Source organism: Aquila chrysaetos, chromosome 7 (genome assembly GCF_900496995.4).
Source record: "Aquila chrysaetos chrysaetos chromosome 7, bAquChr1.4, whole genome shotgun sequence".
In the NCBI taxonomy this organism is placed as follows: Eukaryota; Metazoa; Chordata; class Aves; order Accipitriformes; family Accipitridae; genus Aquila; species Aquila chrysaetos.
The window spans coordinates 16,092,405-16,111,607 of NC_044010.1; the positions used below are offsets into that span (position 1 = coordinate 16,092,405).

A 19,203-nucleotide genomic window follows, 5' to 3' on the forward strand; every position below is an offset into this window, starting at 1 on the left:
CCAGTGACCTGATTGGCCCCATCGTTGGATTCAGTATAAATCTTAAAGCAGTGTGGTATGCTTTGTGGGACTTTCTGTGTTTCCTTCTGTATTCTCTGGAGCTTCTCCGACCACATGCTCTTCAACCTGTGTGAGCAGAATTCATAGGGATGGAAGGGTGGAGTGGTGCTGCAGAGTGACAGCTCCCAAATGCTCAGCCACCTGCTTCCCCTGCAGACTGGGAGCTTATGGCCCCTGCTGCATAGAGGAAGCCTGATCTTCTGGGACTGCTTCTCCCATACCATGATGAATCCTTTCTGTAGTGCTGAGGAAGGGAAAATGAGTGCTACTTTTCTCTCTGCCATCCTCTGTGGGAGGTGGAATCACTGTGGCAATGACACCACTTGATGCATTTGGTTGTACAGATTGGGCATTTCCAAACCATTTTTGCTGTTACTGCAAACTTTATAAATGATGCAGCTGCTCACAACTTCACATCCCACGTTACAGGCAAATTTCTTCTGAAGCAAGGACTGACTCACTCTGTTTTGGGAGACGCAGCCTACCTGCCTGCAGACGTGAGCTTAACTATAGAAGCAATATTGTCAGAAAGTCTCCTTGGACTTAAATGTGTTTTCCTCTAATGCTTTTCTTTTCTCCCTAGCAGTGCGCAAAGGGTACAGGATCCAGACTGACAAGGAAAGGGACTCCATGAAGGTGCTGTACTATGTCGAGAAAGAACTGGCTCAGTTTGACCCAGCTAGGAGGATGCGAGAACGATGTGAGGAGCAAGCATGGTTTGATTTTTTTTTTCACTCACCTGAAAAAGACTGCAAATTCATAGTTAAAAGTTCACTGGCTTTGCCTTGGAGCTGGCCTCCAGGATACGATGCCCAGGATATGGTACTTGGGGCAGATAAAGTCTAGATTTTAGGCATTTACAGGTACGTTCTGATTTTAAAGATCTGCTGCTTACCTAATCATCCTTAATTAGAGCAAACAAGGTGAGGGATACTCAAATGCCCATGAAAATTGTCCACTTGGATAATTAAACTTTTGGATCATCAAGATCTGAAAAGCCAAGTCCATACTCATGCCTTCTACAGCCTGTGGTGTGATAATAGCCTGGATATTGTCTTCCCAATTTCTTTATGTCTTGTAGTGTGGTGCCTGTAAATTCCCAGCATGGCAGAATAGGAGAGGCGTGATTTTATTGAAAGCATATTTTGTGGGCTGCAATGACCACAGTGTGGTTTAAAGGGTGCAGAAAGGTGGTTTGGAGTGGCTGTTGCCCTGCAGAAGGAGCAGGGACTACAAGAAGGATTCAAGAAATCAGGGGATCGTCAGATTTTGTGGCACTGGTCAACGTAAGATCAGAGGTGGCACATGCATCAGTACTGACAGCTTGGCAGCCAGAAACTGCAGGTGAAGTGGAGGAGGGTGGCAAATAGGAACACGATGCAAACTCAGAACTGAGCTTCTGTGTGGAACTCCTCGTTGTCTTCCGATAGCCTCTTGCAAGCTTTATTTCCCTAAGTAAAGGCTGAGGCTGCACTTAATGGATGTCAGAATACAAACCCAAATGAGGATCTTTCCACATTAGGAAGCAGAGGTGCAGTGGTGGGACAAGGTGTGGGCTTGCAGTGCTGCTCTTTGTCCTCCAGCTGTTCTGTGCAGAGGACAGCAGCAGGCTGGGGGCTCAGTTCCTCTGGGCAGCATCTGACTCACGCAGAGCTAACCCATATTAGGCACTGGCAGAGGCTCATTTAAAATAGACGTGTGAGATCCTGCAAATCAGTGAAGGTAAGGGCTTTAGGGAATGACACTACATCAAAGCTCTGTACAGACTAGGCATAACTAACAAATTATATATACTTCTAAAACAGTCATTGCTGAGCACACTGTCTTCTCCACCCACAAGATTTACTATAAAAAGACCTCTCCAGATTGGTATGTCAGGCCTCCAGATGTCAATGTGCTTGACAGGGTAGAGACTGACAGTGATTCAGATAGTCTTACTTTTTTCTTAATCTTTTTTTGAGGGGGTTGTTTTTGTTTTAGCTGGGCAAGTCAGGCCAAAATCCAGAGCCAGCCTGTCTCACACCAGGAAAGGGGGAGGTGGCACAACCGCTTTGATGATGTTCCACCAAGCTCGGTGCCCACCTCACGAGGGCGGAGAGCTCACATGTGTTACTGAAGCAGGGCTGAGGCGGGGATTTCTGCATGAAGGCTGAACTCGGTTATCTGGAACACAGGCATCTGATGCCATTTCCGATACCCTTAGAATATCCCACCTGGCTGCCAGCTACCAGTTCAGAGGACCTATATATAGGTCTAACAGCAGCTCTATGTCCAAACTGAGCTCCAGGAGTCTTGGGCAGGATCGGTCAAGGGTTTGGAGGAGGGCCTTGGATTCCATTTTGATTTTTTTCTAATGGAGGGCAGCTCAGCTTCTTTCTGAAAAAGCTGCAGCTGGGCTTGCCACAGCCTTCCTGTCCTCTTCTCCCTTCTCACACATGCTATCAGGTGATGCCTATCTCATTTCTTTTCTGCAACCTTCCCTGCAGATAACAACACTATCTCTGAACTCAGCTCTTTGCATGAAGAGGACTTGAACTTCCGACAGCCCTACCGCCAGGTGCGAAGGAAACCTCTGCCTCCTGCGGGGGATCTGGATGGTGATGCTGAATACTGGGCAGGAGTGATCGGCGGGGGAAGCACATCAAGATCACAGGCTGTCTCTGATTACAGAGATGAGCGGGACAGTTTCCGGCACAGGTGAGGAGTGGTGTGTTGGGAGGCAGCTATATCTGGCAAAGTAGTGAAGAAAGGAGAAGGGACAGATGGACTGGTAGCTCTTCTCCATTGCCTGCTGCTGTGGTTCTGCTTAGCAGGACAGAGGGGTTAGAGAGAAACATGAAATCTGGAGATGTCATTAGATGAGGTTGGAATGAATCTGATTCCCACAAGCCTGCTGAAGCCTACCCAGCTGGGCAAAGCTAGGTACCAGCCCTATTCCAGGTGGGACGTAAAAGCGAGATCAATAGGAAACCTAGCCACCCTTCCTGAAGTGTTATCTTGAGATTTGTACCTGATCCTTCCAGCACTTCCCAGTGCTGGTGTGCTTTCTTAGGAGTCACACCCTGGTGCTTTGGTGCAGCAAGACCTGTACTCCAGGCCTAAGGGACTGGCATTCTGGTGCCTGGAAGAGGGGTACCACATCGTTCTGTAACATACCAGCAGCCCAGTCTCCCAAAAGCAATGGCAGGGATTTCCTTCCCTCAGTAGTGGGCTCTTGTGCCAGCTCACTCTCTTTAAATCTGCTTCAAAATTGCGTTGCTGTGAGCTTCTGTAGCCAGGTTCGTTGGTTTTCCCAGCAGGACATACACCTACAAGCTTTGGGGCCAAGGAGAAGCAAGTCCAGCCCTGCATACTGGAGGAGAAGGGAGGTGCACTCTGGGGTTAATCTTGGGTAACATTAGACATGTAGAGTCTGAGCTATCCGGATTAAGCTGCCTTTACAGTCAGCAGAAAGAAGCAGGGATTTCGAGGATGTGATACATCTCTTCCTACAGAAGATGGTGAAAACAGGTCAGATGATTCATGCCCCGGGAGTACCTGTTTCCCTCCATTATCTGTGAAGGCAGTTGAGGGGATGAGTGCAGCTGAATCCTGCCCTCTAACACTACCTCTTCCCTCCTCCAGCCAGCAGAGATCCAAGTCCGAGATGTTGTCTCGTAAGAGCTTCTCTGTGGGAGTGCCGGCCGTCTCTATGGACGAGCTGGCAGCCTTTGCAGAGTCCTACAGCCAGCGGACCCGCCGGGCAGACAGCCAGGAAACTCGGCGTTTTGAGCGGTCAGAGTCGCACGGCGGCCGCAGCGGAGGGCTGCTCCACCAGGATAGCTCCATGGAGGAATACTACACCAAGCGTAGCAGAGGGAACCGAGAGCCGCTGACGGACTCGGATCGGGGCTGGTCATACAGCCCACCCCGGAGACGGGCCCATGAGGAGAAGCACCTGCCCAGGCTGGTGAGCCGGACGCCCGGAGGGAGCCAGAAATACGATCACTCCTACCTCAGCAGTGTCTTGGAGAGGAAATCCCGGAGCTACGACGAGAGCGGTGACCGTAGTGAAACCCCCTCAAAGCTGAGCTCGCAGCCCAGCCAGAGAGGAGGGGGAACATACTATGCCTGGTCACCACCCTCTACCTACAAAGCCGAGAAGTCGCAGCAGCAGCCGCAGCAGCCGCCACCACCGCCTCAGCAGGAGGAAGGGGAGGACACCCTGCCGCCGTACAGCGAGAGGGAGCTGAGCCGAGGCCCTTCGTACAGGGCCAGGGAGCAGGCCTACCTCAACGCCTCTGACAAGAAGAGGAAGAAGGACCCCAAGAAAACAGTGAGGCCATGTCTGGTGCTCCTGATCCAAATAGGCTGAGCGGGGAGCCACCAGGCAGGGGTTACTAACCAGAGTTTACGGGCAAGGGGGATCTCCGGGAGGGTAGAGCCTGGAGTCCAAGTGTGGGGAGCCCCAGAAAAGGGGAGTTGCTGTGGGAAGAGGGCAGTCACTGTGGGTGTAGGAGGCCAGAAAGGGAAATAGCTCCTCCACAGCTCCTTCATGATGGAGGGGAGAGCCAGATGTGCCTGGGACTGGGGAGGTAAGGGATGTGTTTGGCATCTGTTGCCTGGTGATCCAAGGAAGTGGGAGTTTATCTAGGGTTTAGGAGGATCATGGCAGGGAAGGGAACTTACCCAGGGCTTACAGAAATTACAGGGCATTGCTTTGGCCTTGATCCTTGTTAAGGAAGGGTTGAGAGGCTCTGTTCTTCCGGACTGGGACAGAGCTAGTAGCAAGGTATGGTGTAAGAGACCTTGTCTTTCTGAAAGGGATGAGATGAGACTCCTGTGGGTGCATGCCCATGGGCATGTGTAGGGGCCATGCATGCCAAAGGCATTCCTCAAACAGGATACCAGCAAGTGCAAAACATCCTGCCGCAGTCCAGGCTAGTGAGGAACTGATAAGTTTATGGTTGCTGGGGAAGGAGACTGGCTGAAGTCTGCTCCATGAGGGAGACCCTGTTGCTAGAGCAGCTTGGCTGTTAGGCCTGAGCGTAAGTGGCATGTGTGGGAGAGGAAAGGGGTGTGAGTGGACAAAGCTGTTGCTGTTTGGTCATGTCTCTGTCAAAGCTATGTCTGTCTCTGTCCATTCCATGGGTGCTTTCCTGTTGACATTAATCTTCTCTCTTTCCTCTCAGAACGATTTCCCAACGAGGATGTCCCTTGTGGTTTGAAGTTGTTGTGGACATGTCATGTTGATGGGCTGGACACCATGAGGTGACTGCAGTGGAAAAGATACAGAGCAACAAGCAAGACAAGCCTCTGTGAACCTTTGTAGCCATCAGCCATGGACTCTGTTTCAATTGTTTGTTCATCAGGGGAGCAGACACTTTTGTAAGAGACAGACTCTCATAAACAGCACTCGATATCAGAGGCTCTGGGAGTCTGCCAGGAAAATGAGGCCAGGGCTCTCTTTGGCACCCTGTTTTCCAGTGCCCTCCATTTTGTGCTGGAAGGCAGCCACATCCTTACTGTCCCTGCAGCCCTGAACTACAAGCGAGGCTGCCTTTGTGCCTCTTGCCCTGTCTCATGTGCAGAGAGAGGCCTGTGTGCATACCTCTTGCTCTCTCTGTCTCCTCAGTTCTCTGTTTGGATCAAAATTGTCTCCATACTTATGCTTAGAGCCTTTTCTGTATCATCCCCATGCTGGGAGGAGGCCTTGTTCTTACAGATGCAGACTGCCTCCAGCTGATGGGGCCCTAACTCGTGAAAGAAAATCTACATCCTTTCAGACACTATAGAAAAGGACTGATGAGGTGTTGCTTTGGCAAGGGCTGAACAGAGAGAGAGAGAGAATTATGGGCTGGTTTGGTCAATATATTTAGTTCTGTTCATTGTGTGATGAGAGTTGCAGGTGAGATTGATGTATTGTTTTGAAAGTGGATCAAAATAGCTTTTATTGTGATGAGAGCATGATGTGTTTTTTCCCCCATCCCCAACTGTGATTTGTTTTCATACAGTTGCATTTCCTTGCAGCTGAGCTATGACCCCGTAGAGCTTCAAGCTAGAATATCTACTCCACTGTATCATAAAGCAGTGCTCTAGCCTTGCTGGCACTCTGCTTCCAGCACCACCAGACATCTCTGCATAGTGAGTGGCCTTTTTGTTTTAAAAAAGCAAAAAGGGGAAAGTCTCAGTGAGAGGGCAGCTGCGGATCTTTATTCTGTGCTACTGGTATTACTCCTTTCTGGTCATTGTTCCCAGACACTGAAGAGAGCAGTAACAGCAATGGAAAAAGAATTAACACTGTGGATGAACACAAGCTTTGAAAATCACCTTTTTCACTTACAACCCTTTCATTCACTTCATTTGTGACATGGTTTTAGTGGCTGTTGTCTCAGGAACAGCTGAATTTGGAAGTGAGTGCTTCACACCATTTGGAAGCCTAACATTCTGGTTTTCATAGGGTATAATGCAGTCATTTCTTTAATTTTTAGCTACTAAAATCATGATGTAAAGGAAGATGATGGGAATATTTTAAGGTCCAGTATCTTGATCCTTATTACGGCTAGAAACAACTTAGTGCCCTACTGTGTTATGGACATTGTCAGCCTCTGAAATGCCATCTCTGTTGTTACTCTGGAAATTTGGAGAGCTGTTTGGCCTCAGGTGCTCATTCTGGCAATACTGTTTTGAACACAAGATTTATTAACATCACTGCAGTTCTCCATAAAAATGATAGATTCATTTCTGTGTTACTCCTTTGCCAGATCAGTTCACCAGGAATGCTCAGGGGAGAGGAAGAACAATCTCCATAGACTTGATGACAGTGCAGTTTTCGTGCTAGGTGAATTGATGAAGGAGTGGCTTGCTTTCCCCACACTCCTCTAGCGATGACTGTAGTTTTGGAAATCCCAGTCCTGGGTCTTCCTGGCCAGAGAAGGATTAGCCTGTAGGGGCATACAATCGTGGAATCAGAATGTGCAGGAAGGGACCTTTAAAGATCATCTAGTTCCAACCCCCTGCCGTGGCCAGGGATACCTTGCACTGGATCAGGTTGCTCAAAGCTCCAGCCAACCTGACCTTGAACACTTCCAGGAAGGGGGCATCCACAACTTCTCTGGGCAACCTGTTCCAGTGTCTCAGCACCCTCATACTAAAGAATTTCTTCCTTGTATCTAATCTAAATCTACCCTCTTTTAGTTTAAAACCATTGCCCCTGGTAAAGAGTCTCCCTCCCTTATAAGCCCCCTCTAAGTATTGGGAAGGCCACAATAAGATCTCCCTGAAGTCTTCTCTTCTCCAGGCTGGAGAACCCCAACTCTCTCAGCCTTTCCTCACAGGAGAGGTGTTCCAGCCCTGTTAGTGTTTTCATGGCCCTTCTCTGGACCTACTCAAGCAGGTCCATGTCTTTCTTGTGCTGGTGGCCCCAGAGCTGAACGCAGTACTCCAGGTGGGGTCTCACGAGAACAGAAGGAAAGAATCACCTCCCTCGACCTGCTGGCCAGGCTGTTTTTCATGCAGCCCAGCACACGGTTTGCTTTCTGGGCTGCAAGCACGCGTTGCCAGCTCATGTCCAATTTTTCATCCACCAGTATCCCCAGTCCTTCTCTGCAGGGCTGCTCTCAATCCATTCATCCCCCAGCCTGTACTGATATTGAGGATTGCCCCGACCCAGGTGCAGGACCTTGCACTTGGCTTTGTGGAACCTCATGAGGTTCGCATAGGCCCACTCAAGCCTGTCAGGGTCCCTCTGGATGGCATCCCTTCCCTCTAGTGAATCAGCTGCACCACTCAGCTTGGTGTTGCCCACAAACTTGCTGAGGGTGCACTCAGTCCCACTGGCTGTCATCAATAAAGATTGAACGGTACCAGTCTTAATACAGACGCTTGAGGGACACCACTTGTTACTGATGTCCATTTGGACACTGAGCCGTTGACTGCAACTCTCTGGATGGAGCCATCCAACCAATTCCTTATCCATCAAATAGTCCATCCATCAAACCCCTATCTAGTTTAGAGACAAGGATGTTGCGTGGGACTGCGCCAAAGGCCTTACAGAAGTCAAGGTAGATGACATCAGTCATCCCCTTACCCACCAACACAGTCGCTCAATCATAGAAGGCCTCCAGACAGTCAGGCACAATTTGTCCTTTCTGAAGCCATGCTGGCTGTCTCTAATCACCTCCCTGCCATCCACATGCCTTGACATTAGCTTCCAGGAGGATCTGTTCCATGATCTTACTGGGCACGGAGGTGAGGCTGACTGGCCCGTAGTTCCCAGGATACTCCTTTTTACCCTTTTTAAAAATGGGTGTGATGTTTCCCTTTTTCCAGTCGCTGGGGGCCTGACTGCCTGACCACCGTGACACTTCAAACAGGGAGAGCGGCTTAGCAAGTACGTTTGGCAGCTACAAGCCAACTACATCTACTTGTATTATGGCTGGAGAGACTAAATTTTAAATATTTTCGTCTTTTCTCATCTTTAATGTACGTTCCTAGGAAAATCACAGCACAGTTAACGAGATAGGCAGGTGGTTTCCATCTGAGCTCTCCATGGCCTTGAAAAGTCTACAGAGCTACTCTACATGCTATTTTAAATTAAACATTTCATCCCTGACATATGGTGATAACTAGCAGCAAGAAATGTTGATGTTGTGTTAGTCTGAAAACCTTGGGAACCCCTATGCCATGAATTTCAAGGGAGTTTAGCCTCCTATCTTTTCCATCAGACATCCAGCAGACCCAGGGAACATTTTACATAGAAATTTGAAAGTGCATCTGCAACAATAACTATGTCAGAGAGGGGCCGAAACAGTGACTTAACAGTCTCTGAATACCTGTATCTTTTAAATCATACTGAAAGCCAGAGCATCACAATCTTCTTCCCATTTCAGTTATGTCTGTCCCTTATCTCTGTCACTGTTGTTTATTTGATCAAGCCCTCAGGAATGAGTTGTGTGTATTAAAAATACAAGCCTTCCCCTCATTTATTTGAATCAGTTTTGTTTGCTCGATGCTGGTACTTTAGGGCATTTGTACACTATGTGTAAGAAGTTGCCATTTATGTGTCTAGCTTATAAATAAGTAGTTGCAAGCTAATTCTCTTAAGAAAACTATTTTAATTGTAGAAACAACTGTTCATAAGAACCGTCCAACATTTATTTTGAATCCAAGTACCTGGAAGAGTATTGAAGATTTCATAACTAGTGATTCTACAAGTTTTATCAGATGATAAAAACTTCAGCCTCAAAAAAAAGAGCAGGTCTTAATTCCCTAAAGTCAGATCTGGGCAGCACCCATCAGTTGGCTCCACCTTGCTCTAAAACTTTAGATTTCATATCTGCTTATCCAAATGTGAAGAAATTTTCAGTTACTGGTAGTGTCGGTCCTCAGGCCATCTTTATTTTTCCCATTAGCAATGTGTCTGCAGCAGCACCAAATGGACCAAATCAAAAAGTGAGGTGTGACATAGAGCAGAGCTTCCATCTCTATAGCTACACAACCCTAATGACCCATGACTCTTGCAACAGAGGGGAGCAGGGGGCCAGAGGCTGAGAGGAGCCTCTTGTTTCAGAAAAGAAGTAATGTTTTGCTTCTGCGCCATCTGTCAGAACACCTGCAGAATGCTGGCACTGGAAAATAATGAGCCTGATTATTACGGGGTCTCAAATTATAAATTTTCCAGTGATCAATTTTTATTGCTGGCATAAAATTAAAATCCGTTTCATACAGGATATGGATGTCTGGGTCATGTCAAGGGCATGGATGGTTTTGTGGCCTTAAAATGAAGCATCACAACAGTGACTTGCTAAGAAGACAACCGAGATGATGAGTGAATCCTGTTAAAAAAAAAAAAAAGAGCCCTTAGAGCAACAGCAGGATCAAGCATCAGTGGTAAATCTGGCTGTGCTGTCAAAAATGTGATCTGGGCTACTGAAAAAAGTTTTGACATAATGGAATGGAAAAAATAAATAGCTGTGGTAATGACTTCTCAACAATACCATTATTCCTTTAAAGTACATTGTAAAAATTCCAGTGGGTGGTTTCAGTGTGAATATCCTCCGACCACTCCATTTCCACTAAAATGAAAAATTAACAAAACTAGCACTTTAAATACCTAAAAATTTTGAGAAACTCCAACATACATCACCTGAGACAGCCAGCCAGAATTATTCAGGTCTTTGTGCTGGCATATAATATAGGGGACTGGAACTGTAAGCATCCCAGCCTTTGTTACTGTTATTAGGTCAGAGGTGGCCATCAGCAGCATGCCCCAGGCCCATCTCACATTCCCTGCAGCCAGCATTGGCAGCTGTGTATGCCGAGTTTCCCCGAGAGGTCCCAGCTCCTGCTCTGATGTCTGGGTCCCTCCATAGCTTGCTGAATTGTGGTTTTCATTCTGGCTTGTGACTCTGGGTACTTGTTGTCCGTGGATCAGCAGTTACACTGCTTTCCTGACCTTTTCCAACAAGCCCCCTCTAGGTGGGCAATACCCATTCACCTGTAACATAAGACAAATGGTTTTGCAATCGCCAAAAAGACTTTTACATGCCAATCCTCTTCAGAGTTACCTAAAACTGGCCAGAGAAATTTGTGGGAGGGAGGAGCAAAGAAACTATTGAGCATTGTGAGATGGAACTGGTCTTTTGTAGGGAGGAGAGAAGGGGCATTGTCAGAGCATTGTTTTCAGGGAGTTTGAGGAGAGTTAACCACACATGGATGCCACCACTGGGCTGTTACCAGCTTCCTCCAGTAACGGAGTGATCTGATGTTGCACAGAAGAGCTTTGCTTGTCAAGTTGCTGGCCTGCTCCTACAGTTCCAGGCTGTCTTGAGCAAAGTAACTGCTAACTCTCCGTATACTCAGAGAGGACTACGTCTCTTTTGAACCAAGGTCCCTCCCAAAGCCGCTTCTCTGAAGAGATGCAGGACAGCCCCTGGGCTGTACAAATACATATCCCTGAGAAGGAGCAATCAAAACATTTTAGAAGTCAAACCTTGCCACAAACTGTTACAGGTACATAAACACAACAACACAGTGTTTATCATGCGTGGGCTATTCTGAAAATAATCTTAATGTGGAGATTATTTTGCTGAGGAACCGCTTGGAGCTATCTTCCTTTTTCTCCAGAGAGCTTTTACACAAAGATGTGTGTGAGGATCCATTCCATGTTACTAAGTACAGGGTTTGGGACATGTGGAAAGTGAAGCTAAAGGGGCCTTAGCTCATTTGTTGACTGGGTCCAGCAGCAGAGAGACCTTTGGCGTAAGCCAGGTGCTGCAGATCTGACCCTATGATTCCGGAAATCTCTGTGGTACAGCATCTCCATCAGGCTATACTGGCCATATGTGCTTTCTACAACAGCTGTGACATTGAAACCACCCTCATTGTTGCTCGGGGCTCCTAAAGCTCCTTTCCCATTGCCTGGAAGACCAGAAAAGAGATCAATTATGTAATGTGACAGGATGGCTATAATTTTGATGTGATCTTAAAAATGCCAGCTGGATTACCAGCATTAGAAACAGAAAAATCTTAAGAATAAAGTTATATCTATATATAGATATATAGATATATATACTGAAGGAATGAATCTGCCATGATTCCTATATGAATTCTCTTGTGACCTTTATAATTGCTTTTTGACATTCACCCCTGCCTGCACAGGGGCCTTTGCCAGGAGAGACCTTCACCTCCTCTCCCTTTCTGCCTGTCATTTTTTGTCATGCTTGTAATCCCTCTCTGACCCCTCTGCTTTCCTTGGCTATTTCCAGTTAACCTTCAGCCTTGTGCCTAGGGGTTCTGGTCAATTTAGATGTAGAGTGAGTGACATTCTGGAAAAGGACGTTTTTACGCCCTATAAAAGCAAAAATAACAGAACACACAAAACAAAACCCCAAGCGCTCCAGATATTGTCTCAAGCCCAAGCAGGGATGTTACTGGAAACGTGTTAAAAATTAAAGCCGAACATAATTTCAAAATGAGTAAGTATTGTTTTCAACCCCAGGGCAGTTGCAGTCAGAGCTCTGAAGCACAAACAACAGAAGCAAATGCGTTCAGTTTTCATTGTCCTTGGTGAGAGCAGTGGCAGAGAAGCAGCATTTCATGAGTCACAGAAAGCAAATGGGATTCCAAGATGCTATTAGTTACATTTGAGTTTAAAAGTATGAACTAAGAGTTGCCAGGCTCATTTTAAAAGCAAAATTCAGTTCAAGGAAATGGCAAGGTTTTAATCTCTAATGCCTGCTGGTGGCTCTCCACCTCACCTGCTCATTTTATATAGAAAAATATATTTTTTTCTGCAAAGACTCTACTAGTGCTCTGAGAACAACATGTGCTCTGTGCCCCAAGCACCAAAAGGAACTTAGAGGTGAAAGGAGCCTCTGGTGTGTCCCTGTCTGAGGCAGACAGTCCGCAGAGCACCAACACTGTCCCTATCATGCATCCCAACAGACTCGCCTTTAGTTCTGTTTGTACAAGCTACACAGGCGGAGACTCTGGGCTGGGAGCTAGGTTGTCCGCTGTTGCTGACTTTTCATAGACCCTGTTGAAAGCCCTGGCCCAGAGGTATAGTCCTCTTGCTGTTTATCAACGATCTGGGTTTTTTTTCTGCTGCTGTTTCTCGCCTACAACAGCCATTTCCCACCAATTACGCAGTGAGTGCGTGGCTTGCTTTGCTGTACTCAGCTGTTGTTATTTTACTTAGATTGTCCTTCTTTCCTGTAATGAACTTATTTTCAATACGGGGGGAGGAGAAGGACATAACAATACTCTGTATCATGAAAATACAACACTTCTATAGCTTTTTGGGACACATCCTTATCCCCAATTACCAAGCATTATACATTTGCCATGCTTGCAGTTTCAAAGTTGTTGCTTTTGAGTTGTCACCATGGAGAATAAAAGCAGGAAAAGCTACTGCCAATCTGCCTTTTTATTATCCTGCAGGCACACAATTTGCCCACTTTTTGCTAAGAAATGAGCTGTTTACATGAGTGGTTTTCAACCTTTTTTTAATTAATGGATGATAAACTGAACATTTTCCAGTGGAGCAGGAGAGCCCTCCATAAATTTCATACCTAGCTCACAGGGTAACATGTATAAGCACATTCTGCCAAGCCTCCTTTCATACAAGAAATCCCTGCAAGTAACTCATGGAGCCACACTACTTCACAGAAAGGATAAACTCTCCCCTGGTTTTGCAGATCTAAAAACTTTTTCCCTGTGGATTTTACTGGGAGACTTTATCTTTTTCCTACAGGCGTGTTCTTTTGGCAGTTTAACCCCTTTGTCCTTATGTCTGCAGTACTCTGCACCGATGTTTTTCGTCTCTCATAAACAAGCAACTTCATTCAGATCCTGTCTCCATGTTATAAATAATGGATGCGGACTCTCACACTGTTTGCAGATGTAATTTGAAGAGCATTTACACGTTTAGATCCATATCTGCTAGGCGTTATCAGGAGCCAGGTGCAGGAGAAGATGACCAGCTCCGGTCTGTATTTCCCTGTGCAAGGCACGTCATCCCTCAGCTCTGCAGTTTCCACCCTGTGGAAGGGGAAGCAATCCAGGACCACCTGTTTCCTAGGGCAATGCTGGCCAAGCCCCAGTGAACTCAGGCCGGCTCTGGATGCCTCTCCCAAAGGCCGGGCCGTATTGCAACTCCACTTGAATTTTCCGGCTGTGCGCTGAACTAACACTCCAGCTTTATGGACCCAGACGCAAGCGTTACAACGCAGGCTCGGTCCTCGCATTCACACCCTACTAAGTCATCAGCCGTGGACCCTGCGCCAAAAATGCCACGCAAGCAAGCTCTCTCCTCGGAGACCCACCAGGCCCCTCAGCTTGGAGCGCAACCCTGAGAAGAAGCCCGGCAAGTAACCCGAAACAGGACCCCCCACGCCCTTCTGCGCTGGGGAGAGGAGCGGCGGGAGTCGATTCAGCTCCTGCTTCGCCCAAAGGAGCGCGGCCACTGGCTCGGCCGCCCCGTCCCGCTCGGTTTGCACCGTCCCCTCACAGGCTGCGGGGGGGCGGCCCGGGCAGCACCTCGCCGCCACCGCCGCCGGTGGAGGAGCGCCCCCTGGCGGGCTGCCCTGGGGCCGCGCGGTGAGTCGGTAAGTAACGGCCGCCGCGCGGTGAGTCGGTAAGTAACGGCCGCCGCGCGGTGCGTCGGTAAGTAACGGCCGCCGCGCGGTGAGTCGGTAAGTAACGGCCGCCGCGCGGAGGCAGAGCGGGAGCTCCCTGGCGTTCCCGCCCGAAGCGGCAGGCTCCGTGGGGGGAAGGAGTCGGAGGTCTGGTGAAAGGCTGATCGAACGGAGTGCGTGGCGTTAGAGATCTCCGAGCTTAACGCTTGCCTCTGAAAATCGTCGTTAATCCTTTTTTTTCCCGTTTCTTCGGGCCTCTTTATTCCTCCTCCTTGCCTCAACCCCCCCCCCCCCCATGAAGAAATCTCCAAACCTGCAAGAAGAAGGAAAGGTGTCCATACCTTGAAGATAAACGGCGGTGAGGAAGACGTGACAACAGAAACACGGAGAGGTCACCCAGCTCTGCAGGAAGTCGCTTCCAGCCGGCGAAACGCTTATGCTAGCAAGGTAGGAGCCAGAGGTGCCCCTGCAGCTCCCACAGTAACTGCTGGTTACCCCTCATACAGGTAAGCCTCTTCTGTGTCCAGACCCAGTTGGTCCAGAGCTCTTGGCTGTAGATACAGGTTTGTGATTCAGGGCCATTTCTGAATTAGAGAAATGAACCCCCCCAAAATGGCCTAAGATGGCACAGGACCACTTATTACAGGAGGTGTAGTGCTTGCAGGTAGTCCTCACTGTGTGATACAATCAGAAAGGATTTCTATCTCAAGTTTGTTTCCATCGGCCTCTCTAGAGCAGGTGTTGGTGATTTTCATGTCCCAGTTACCACATCTTCTTTTTGAGCAACAGATTAGTCAGCACACTTGTCTCTGAATAGGTACTCCAGGGTAGTGAGAGTTTGAGCTCCAACTGGAAGCATTTTACACTCAAGAGCCTGCTAAATGTTTTATTTATTTAGTCTCTTAAAGTTCCCTGCTTCCTGGCAAAGCCAGAATGTGTGTTTCTACAGGCCTTAGTCCTGCTCACCTTGGAATTGCAAGTTTTGGAAAGGACTTGTAACATCCAGTAAGGTGGAGATCAAGTAAAACGGTAGCATAAAAAGCTAAAAGCTTTACCTCTTATAGATACCCAGCTGTGTCCTACCTAAGGACCACTGCATCTATTTGTCATCACTAAATTTATGTACAATCACAGAAAAGACACTTGTGGTCCATGCAAATGGACCTCCAACTGGAGAGTGTAGGGGTAAGTATGGGTTAAAGCACATCAGCCAAACGAGAACTGCCCGGGGGCTGCTGGCACTGTGGGATTGAGCCCTGTTGGGGAGGGCATAGCCCAGCAGGGCTTGCTGCTGCTGGCTGTACACTCCCCTTAGGGAACAGCCCTGCTGCTGACAGCAGCCCCCTGTCAGCATCCCCAACAAGGGGAGTTGGAACCCATCTCTCCTCTTCAGATCAGTAAGATTCTGCAAGAAGGGTGAGGTTACTAAAATGAAGACTACCTTAGCTATGTAAGCTCTTCCTGCATTTCTCTTTCAAGTTTCTGCCAATGTTAGACTTTGAAAGGTAGGCCTGCACAATTGAAGTTTGAGGAATACCTGCCTTGAAATGTAGGTCCTACAAATCTTTATGTGTGGAATTGGTTACTATTACTAAGTGCATGGAGACAGGATGGGTGGGCCTGGTACCTGGAATGTTTTTCTTTAGAACTCGGAGCCCCAGCACCTTGAGCTGAAACTATCAGCACAGTCAAGTGCTCAGGACTTCTGAGAAAGTAAAACTACTCAAATTAGCAAAAATACAGTCTGCACGCATCCTAATGCAGCCGATTTACAGAGACTGCACTGTGCACCCCCGGCAGCCAGAACTGACTGATCCAACTTGGAACCTGCATCTTTGCTGAACTGAGCTGCCAAGACCAAGAGGAGAGCACTTGGTCCCATGCACAAATAGGCCTTCACCTGACAACCAGAGTGACAGAACTTGTGTGGGTAGCAGCCTCGGAGCCTAAGGTATGTTTTAAGTAGTACTGGGGGAGTGAAATGTGGTTTGTCTGGTAGGTTTTTTTTTTTTTAATATAAATATATATTTATATATAGTAATTGTCGTCTTCACTTCTGAGAAGAGAGATCTGAGGCTGCCTTCTGTTCAGGCCAGTATGGTGCCTGAGTGGAAAATTTCACTCCTCAGTTTCAGTAAGATACAACTTAGGCTGGTTCTTGTGAATAGCTGTAAAATTAAAGTTACTGCAGCAGAGCTCTGTAATCAAGAGGTCTCCATGGACAGCCTATCATCCTGATGAGAGACACTTCTTAATTAAGCAAAGATGCCACATTGTAGCTGAAACAATTCCTAAGTGTCCCAGTTTCCCTCATCATATCAATAAGTCTGAAGTTACAGAGCTCCCAACAACAAGGCATTTTAGAGGATTTCAAATTAACGATAAGTCTAAAAGTTCAACACTCGAGCATGTGCAGCATTCAGAGAATACATTTTGAAATGTGTCTGAAGAGCAGTAACACAGTTTTGTACTACTGCAAAGATCTTTGAAAGGAAGAGTGCAGGTAGCATCCCAAGTATTGCTGGGGAGACCTGAGATCCACACGCTTCTGTGAAAAGCTCAACTTTAGTTGCAGGCAAATCAACTAAGAAGTAGCCCTTGCAGCTAAGGTTAACTGATTTCATGATTAAACTTGTTCCAATTAATGGGAAGACCAGAAAGAATCTATGGACAAAATATTGGACAAACTGTTTAAGCTATTGAGGGAGGACGCTGGTGTTTGTGAAGCAGCTGGCAGTGAGAGCCTGGAAGAAAAAAGCAAAACAGCTGCCTGCAGATAAGCACTAAATTCAAGCACAGGAGCAAAGTGAAGGGGAACATGCTGCTAGTGTGCTTCAACATATCAAGTGGCAACACTGAAATGCTGCATGAGTATCGATCATCTTACTCAGCTGGTTAGTACCCTTAGGTTATGTCTACACCAGTGTGTAATATAGCCCCAGGGAGCGAACCTCGGTGCTCAGTCCCTGATCATCTGTTCTGCATACTATATTCTGGAGTAAAATTGCAATAGTCCACATTCAGTAATTCTAACTGCTCCTGAAGGATCACCAGTCGAATGAGGCTGTCTACCAGGGTACCCTGCAAGAGCTACACGTCTAGGAGACTAGGGCACAGGCACACCAAAACCAACACGTGGTCTGGGCCATGCCTAGTTACATGGCAACCTGGCATTTTTGGAACATGAAAGCCAGATCTCTGAGAAATCAAGCAGCAGAGTTACAGGCAAGTCCTCACAGCATTTTTGGTTGCCTTTCCTGGAAAGAGGCTAGTCCCAAAATGGCCCACTGCCCATTTTTCCTGTACCTCTACGCATGACTAGGAGAGAATACAAAAGGTGTAGGACAGGAAATGTTCTCGGATGTTGTTTCTTAGCTCTCCCCCTCCCTGTTGCCCCCAGGTAAGGGAACCGTATATTAAGCTGAATTGTATGCTGTGGGCTTTGAACTAGGGAGTTTGTAACCACTGAACAGAGAGAGAGCATGAAGTGCCCTGGATTGTCATGGCAGGAGTGAAGGCACAGGGGCGTGCGCTGCCTAGAAGCAGTGTCTGTATGAAGACTCATTGGGTGCAGATAAAGCCCATCAGCAGGTTCTCAGTGTGCCTAGTTTGAAAAACAAACAGAAGCAGTGTTAGAGCAAGAGAGTGCCAAGGACTTCACCTGGGCTAATACTACCTGGCTTCTGTGCCCCTGGCACATTTTACTGTGTAGATGTAACAGTCCTGTTCATTGCCTTGCTTTGCTCCTTCCACAAATGTTCACGATAGGCTGATATTCCAACTCCGAGGCAAGAGATGTGTTTTCAGCTAGTTTATGGGGGAGAACTACCATTCAGAATAAATAAATATTTTGGTAACACTATGTGCAGCAAGGGGACCGCAGAAATGAATTGTAGTTTCCATCACATTGTGGTAATGGCCGTCTTCCTGGTGGGGGTGGGGAATGCAGAAACAATAAAGGCAATGTGTCAGGCTTTTCCAGGTCTCATCCTCTCTAGAAACATTTAAAAAAAAAAAAAAAAAAAGGGAAGAAAAGTAACAAACATCGTAAATTATGTGTTTCTTGGGAACTAAGCAATACTGGCCATGTTAGTTATTTCCTTTTTGGCATGTCTGTTCTCCTCTGACACCAAGCCTCTCAGTGGTATGTACCCTGCTGCTTGTGAGGCTGTGGTCTAGATTGGACTAATGCAGTTTAAATGACAGACTTTGGAGAGTTCATATTAAAAAACATGGATCATCTTATGGATCTGACTTAGGGCACAGCCATGTGAATTACTCAGCACAGCTGTATTAATTCCGGCTCTAGGGGAGAAGGTGGGAGTAGAGTGAGACCAAATGACTTAAACCAAATTGACTGCCAATGGAGCATGAAGCCGCACCCTCTGTGATAGCGATTGGTGGCTAAGGGAGGTATGGATGTTTCCGCATCACTCAGCCAGTAATTCCAATCACATTCCTTCTGTTCATAGCTTGCTTGTTTCCTCAGGATCCTGTGCTCCTCAGGCTGGGCGTTCTCTTTGCCCTTAGTGCTACCCCCCATTTGGGAGCTCACTTCCGTGTGAAATCTCATTGTTAGCATTAGGCCTATATGTGGTGCTGAAAATAAAAATTCTACAGCACAACAGATTTGATCACTTCATTTTCTTGCCTAAAGCAGACTGTGATTTCTTCCCCTGTTTGGCTCCGTGGGTAGAACAGGCATTTCAGTATACACTGCCACGTTCATTACAGGGAGTTCTTATACACTAGAGATATTAACATCTTTGTTATTACTGTCAGTTCTCTCCTCCCCCGTACCAAGCAGTTGCCTGAGCTAGAATTCCTTTTAAGGACAGACTCCCAGTAGTAGTATTCTCCTCCTCAAAGTGAAGAAGATTGCTTCAGAGGTCAGTTCCTTCTGCTTTCTCAGAATCCTGCCTCCCCCATATTCCTTAGCAAGTCATCGTTAAAGATGTCAAAACAGCTTGCAAAAATATCACATAAATTCTAGAAATCAGTGTCATAATTACCTCTTTGTAATCAT

General features: G+C 47.1%; 1 protein-coding gene and 1 long non-coding RNA gene across 5 annotated transcripts in view; both read left to right on the forward strand.

The window, feature by feature from the left end:
* The window catches only part of ILDR2 (immunoglobulin like domain containing receptor 2), a 44,184-nt gene extending 31,226 nt beyond the window's left edge, over positions 1 to 12,958 (forward strand). For 3 of the 4 annotated variants that reach the window (XM_030019515.2, XM_030019517.2, XM_030019520.2), the window contains 4 exons: positions 644 to 760; positions 2,547 to 2,757; positions 3,685 to 4,375; positions 5,232 to 12,958. In XM_030019515.2, coding sequence (XP_029875375.1) covers positions 644 to 760; positions 2,547 to 2,757; positions 3,685 to 4,375; positions 5,232 to 5,267 — 1,055 coding nt within the window. In that variant the 3' untranslated portion in view covers positions 5,268 to 12,958. The remainder of the gene's footprint in view (positions 1 to 643; positions 761 to 2,546; positions 2,758 to 3,684; positions 4,376 to 5,231) is intronic. The other variant, XM_030019519.2, reaches the window with a different exon arrangement.
* A 1,257-nt stretch (positions 12,959 to 14,215) lies between these two features.
* LOC121233429 lies at positions 14,216 to 18,039 on the forward strand. Its single transcript, XR_005932813.1, has 2 exons — positions 14,216 to 14,624; positions 15,978 to 18,039. It is a non-coding gene; the product is annotated as an uncharacterized LOC121233429 (long non-coding RNA).
* Positions 18,040 to 19,203: the final 1,164 nt, after the last annotated feature.